Source organism: Cyphomyrmex costatus, unplaced genomic scaffold, assembly GCF_001594065.2.
Source record: "Cyphomyrmex costatus isolate MS0001 unplaced genomic scaffold, Ccosl1.0 scaffold1540, whole genome shotgun sequence".
NCBI classification, from domain to species: domain Eukaryota; kingdom Metazoa; phylum Arthropoda; class Insecta; order Hymenoptera; family Formicidae; genus Cyphomyrmex; species Cyphomyrmex costatus.
Window position 1 is genome coordinate 1 of NW_017275545.1, and position 6,090 is coordinate 6,090.

A 6,090-nucleotide genomic window follows, 5' to 3' on the forward strand; every position below is an offset into this window, starting at 1 on the left:
GTGTGTGTGTGTGTGTGTGTGTGTGTGTGCGCGTGCGTGCGTGTGTGTGTGTTAAATTAATTTAAATATTAAATATTTTAGTTATAAACATTTTTTAACGATTAAATTATCTGCTAAATTATAAAATATTTCTCAATATTTGTCAATTACCTTTCTTCCATGATATTTTCGAAAGTTCCGACACGATTAATTTCTTGTTTGTCACCAGTATTCATTTTAAGACTAGCAATTTCCCTTTGATGTTGCTCAAGTATTCGAGTTATAATGCAATTGTGTTCATCCTTCAGACGAGTTAATTCAGCGGCATGTATTTTTTTGAATTCCTGGATTTCTTGTTTAGCGTTGGATGTAAATTTATCTCGCAGTTCTAATAATTCGACCGGCCAATTATCTTCTTTGTCTGTTTCCACCGATAATAGTACCTACACAATTTTAACAGATTTTATAATAAACATCTTCTAATAGTGTGTGCGTGTGCGTGTGCGTGCGCGTGCGCGCGCGCGTGTGTGTGTGTGTGCATGTGTGTGTGCCTAATAGCCACAAATACATTAGCCACAATTTTTATGGTAACATGAAAAAATTATCTTAGTCAAGAAGATGACCGAAATGATTTAATTAGATTTAATCTATGCTGTTATTTTATGTGTATTTTATTCTGAGCCCAGTTTTTACACGTAATCTGCATCTACCTGAAACTGTTCTTGAAGAGCGTTGACAATGTCCTGTTTAGCTAGCGCAATTTGCTCTTCTAGTTGATGATTATATGCATTACGCAGACTTGATAATTCATCATTTTCCAATGCTTCCCATTCTGTCTGACAATACTACATGCAAACAGGAAGTCACACGGCAATATGTTAGTTACAAATAGGTGTACATTTCAATATAACCGAAACGAAACACAATTAATCTATTTTATTGTTGTTGCACAATAAAAATAAAAATATTAATTACAATAAATGTACGACATTACAGATCACAGAAGATCATGAAGACAGCATTAAGATGAAAAATGTACTACTAATAGTTAATGCATTCTGATCACACCATGCGTTTACAATTTCATACAGGAATTTCTAACACACATTAATAACAAGAATTATGTTGTTGACAAATCAGTATAACAGTTACTGTAAATGGATAATTTTTTCTCACCTGGTGCACAGTAGATACAGTCGATGCATGCTGTAGCTTTGTCTCGATTTCACGAATTTGACATTCATACAACTCTTTCTGTTCTTCGAGCGTTTTTTCATATTCAGCCTTAACATTCTGAATTTCATTCACTTTAAGTTGTAATTCCTGTCGCAACGATTGAATACTGCCCTCATATTCTGTCTCAAGACGTGCTTGATTTTCAGCATCCAGAATCTTGCTTCTCAGAGATTCCTCGATGGCACTAGGTGTCACTGCTCGGGAGTTTGACACGTTCAAACAATCTCCGGCACCACCAAAATACAGATCATCTGTCAGCTCCTCAGTTTCGCTATCGTTGTCGGAAATCCGTTTTGACTGTTGACTGAAGACTTCCTCGGAATATTGTTTTTCCATCTGCAAGCATTTCCTCTCGAAGTATGTCCGTAATTCCTCCATCTCTTTAGCATGGTGTGCTTCAAGTTCAATTCTCAGATCGTTTAAGCTTGTATTACCATCCTTAAGTGATAAAAAATAATGTAAATATTTCAACTATAACATAGTTCTGTCCAACACAGAGTAAAGAATATAGACAAAAATATTCTAGATCAAATAAAAATAAAAATGACTTGCCTTGAAATTCTGCAATAACGAACGCAGTTTGTTGATTTCTTTGGCAGAATTCGCTTTAACAGATTCCAGTTCTGCCTCACGTCGATTCATCATTTCCTCGATTTCCTGACTTATCTTCTCCTTCTCTAGCAACAAATTTTCCAAAGACCTTTGCAGCGAGTCTTCGCTATCCTGCAAAGTGACATTCTTCATCAAGGATTGCGTCTTAGCGACAACTATTTTTTCGCACAGTGCATAATAATGAGATAATTTTAATTTAACTTCGTCCGGCTCTAGAATTTGTTGTATATGCTCCAATAAGTATGTTTCTTCATTCTTCAGATAACTGTTTTTTGTATCTATTAATGTGTCGGCAATAATCGATTCCAAAATTTTTTCCTGAGTTGCTGTGTGTGTATTTTGATTTAATATAATATCATCCAAGCTTTGATTTTTTTTCAAGTATTTAGATGAAATTGTGCTATTCAAGGAGGTATTAATTTTACTGCTATCGCTCAACGCCAGAGTCTGATTCAATTTTTCTTCAAATTCGGCGCACTGTGCCCATGCATAAGCCAAACCATTCGTCAACTGTTGGCACTGCGTTTCCATCTGTTTTGTTTTTTCTGTCATTTCAGTCAAATCTTTCCTATATCTCGCATTCTCTGTCTCTTTCTCCTCCATTAGTAGCTTCAGGCTCTCTATCTCCCGTTGTTGCTCCTCTATTTGCCGAGCTGAATCGCTCTCGAAATTCACCAAAACACTTTTTGAAGAATTCTGAGTGGGAGCATCATTAGACGTTGCATGACTGAATTCTTTCAACAAAACGACTTCTTGTTGAAGTTTGTCACATGTATTTTTCATATCCTTCAGTTGCTTCTCGTACGTTTCCTTCACTATCTCGGTTTCTTCTAGTCTGTTGTTCGCTTTAATCAAGTCTGTCTCAAGAACACGAACTTTCTCGACCAACAGCTGTTCTATATCCATCTTCTCCTCGAGTTTTCGCTTTGTCAGCTGATGCTGAACAACTTCCTCATCAAAAGTCTTATACATAGTTTCTCCTAATTCGCTGACTGTGCTTACACTTGTAGCATCCAACCGAGATAAAGACTTCTCTAAATCTCCAACATATAGTCTACCACTCAGAGTCCTGTCATAAACCTGACTGTTTTCGATAATAGACTGTGCTGTGGAATATCTGCATGATAGATCATCCAGCTTGAATTTTAGCGTATTGTTCTCCTGTTTCAGTGCAGCAGCATTTGACAAAGCCTGCTCCAGTGATCGCTCAATACTTTCCTTAGATTCAAGGATACTCATTGAAGCAATGTGCTTAGATGTCATCTCCTCTAGTTGAATTTTGTGTAATTTGATCTGTTCATTTAACAACTCTTTCTCTTTCTGAAAATGCAGATTTTGCATACGCCGTTCGTTTTCCGCTTCAAATTTTAATTCGTCAAGTTTTACTTTGTACAGGTGAACTTCTGATTGAGCAACTTTCTGTGACTCTGCATGATTTACCAATTCAAGTTTTAACGCCTCGACAGTTTTCTTGTAGTGAGATAATTGTGTTTGAAAAACGGACAGTTCTTTGGCATGCCTACTCTCCAAATCCGGTAATTCCTTGTTTAAACGATCGGCCAACATTTTATTTTCATCCTTTAGTACTTTTATATAATCTTCGTGCTTGGTTTTTATATTCGCAATTTCATCCTCGTTCTTCAAAATTAATTCCTACAAATAAAAAAATTAGTATAGGAATTTTTTTCTTTAATTGCTATAAATAACAAATTATGAATATGTTTTACAACTTTAATAGATATTACGTTAAAATTCGCTAAAAATATTCATAAAGCAATCTCATATACTTACTTTTAATTCTTGTTGATGGCGTATTGCGTTAGCATTTATTACTGTGGTAAATTTATTCAAAATATGCTGCATATCCTGTTTGATTTTATCAATTCGTCCTTCGTACTGTTTCTGTTGCTCCAATGTCTCATCAATATTCAAATTTTTCTCTGCCGCACTAAGGCGAATTTGTTCATTCAGATTATTTATTTGTACTTTGTAATCGCTGATTTCTGCATTTCGTGTTTCTCTCTCCATTTCCAATGTCTGTACGTGTTTACGAATATCCGTCAATTGTGCATTTAATCGACGAATTATCCCTTCTTGATCACTCATTGTTGTTTCCAAAGTTTTAATCTAAAACATTTGGGATAATGTTGGACATTTATGGTAAGGTTATTAATAACTAAAAACATGTAAAAATATGAAGCTTGTCATTCACTTTTTGCTGCAAGTTCATGTTGTCTGTCATAGGATTGTTCAACTGTATGGAATTCAAAGCATTAAGTTGTGCTGTTACAGTATCTCTCGCAGATAATGCTTGCTCCAAAGATGATGTCAAGTGTTCTATTAAGTTGTCACGTTGATTTACTGCCTTTTCAAACTCTTGCAACTATTTTATGAAAAACACAAATTATTTAATGCTAATTATTTTATAACTAAATTTACAAATAAAAATTAAAATGTATACTACGTAAAATATTTAAAAAAAAATTTATTTAACAATAAAATTATATGCTATCTAGACTTCGTAACTAATGTTAAAATAATATCAAAATTATATAAAATAATAATATATGTTCTATAACTTTACATAAAAAATTGTGTTTATGAACAAAGAGATATAACATACTTTTATATGATACAAAGATATAATATCCCTTCCATGTATACTACTGCCCTGGCTCTGCGATGAATTTGGAGAGGACGTTTCTGCTCGTAAGTGATCAATCTCTGCATTTAAAGCCCCGACTATAGCTTCTTTTCCCTGTAACAGTTCTTCCAATTCTGCGACTCGTCCTACCAGTCCTTCCAAATCAGCATCTGCCTCTCCTTCGCTTATACTAACGCTGCTGTGTGTTACATCTCTTGAGGATATGGCTTCAGTTATCTAATACAACAGTAAAGAACAAACATGAAGCAACTCATTTATATAAAAATGTTATAAATCAAATAAACATTCAGAGAGAGAGAGAGAGAGAGAGATATGTGAATTATATATATTTTTCTTACACCAGATTCTTTATGCATTGACTTCTCATTAAGCAACGACTCATCATCAGACTGTTCCACATACTCTATGTTTCCGCTCTTGTCTTTGCTTGATTGTTTTGCTTTATACTTTTCCAACTGTAACAATCAAGACACATTTCAGGTAATTAATTACTGTTAATAATCAAAGACAAAATGTTTATAGTGCAAAAGAAAACTTTCCATAATGTTTCTCCAAAATTAAATTGATAAAAACAGACGAGCAACACGCGAAATGTACAAATAATAATATAAATAAATAATAATAAATAAGATTGCTCCAATTGTTAAACAAGCAGTAAGAGTATATATCGGAAGTGATAAGGATAATAAATAGAAGGAACACTTGCCATTTCTCTGCCGGCTTCTAATGAGCGTTTTCTACGTTCGTCATCATCCTGCGTCGCGCTCATCCTGGCGAAATCCGCGGGACGACGTGCATGGAAGGTGCAAAACTAAGTATTCGTCAGTTACAAGTTCACAGCTTGTCATCAGTTACATTTCAAATTTGATACTCCCGCAATGATCGATCTTGATTGCCAGCTGTCATAAGGTTTTTGATCGTGCCACGGTATTCCTCGCTTTATCAATTGCCAGATCAAGCAATAAAAAAACAAACCTCCGAAGAGTAATCGAAATTAATAAAACGTTCAACGAAAACACAGTCAGAAAAGCGGTTGGTCAGTGGGTCTGAAACTGTCTAAAACGGTCGTGCGTCAGAAGTACCAACTTTTAAGTCGACTTGAGCCAACTTCATTACCGAGGGTGCGATTACATGGAGCGCGGTACGCGGTTCTGCCTAGTTAATCGCGTATCGCCTATTTCTTTTTCCTGATATTACATGGAGCGCGGTTTGCGGCACGGGTTAGTGACAAACTCACATTACTATTGCTATGCACTTTTTAATGGAATTAATTGATTTATGCCTATTTCTACCAATGCAAATTAACTTTAATCTCGGTTCAATTTGTTCTTCATCTTTTTCTAGTTCTAAAAATTAGAAAAAGTTGAACAATAAGTTAAACCGAGATTAAAGTTAATCTGCATTGGTGGAAATGGGCATTAAACGCAATTATTAAGTAAATCTGTTAAAAAAATAAGAGTATCGATAAAGTGTATACATAAAAATAAGTTAATATATTTTAAAAAATTTATTCTAATGTAAAGGTGCTTTTTCATGCGCAGCACGCTGCAGCAGCAATTCGTTACTATTGGTTAAGAATTTTATGTAAGCTAGATGAC

General features: G+C 34.7%; 1 protein-coding gene across 1 annotated transcript; it reads right to left on the reverse strand.

The window, feature by feature from the left end:
- Nucleotides 1-51: 51 nt before the first annotated feature.
- LOC108783564 (A-kinase anchor protein 9-like) lies at nucleotides 52-5,290 on the reverse strand. Its single transcript, XM_018552157.1, is given in 10 exon segments — nucleotides 52-112; nucleotides 151-422; nucleotides 690-824; nucleotides 1,156-1,653; nucleotides 1,768-3,480; nucleotides 3,619-3,954; nucleotides 4,040-4,210; nucleotides 4,451-4,708; nucleotides 4,831-4,947; nucleotides 5,199-5,290. Coding segments are annotated over 10 exon segments (3,624 nt in total). The 5' UTR covers nucleotides 5,262-5,290.
- Between the last annotated feature and the right edge of the window lie 800 nt (nucleotides 5,291-6,090).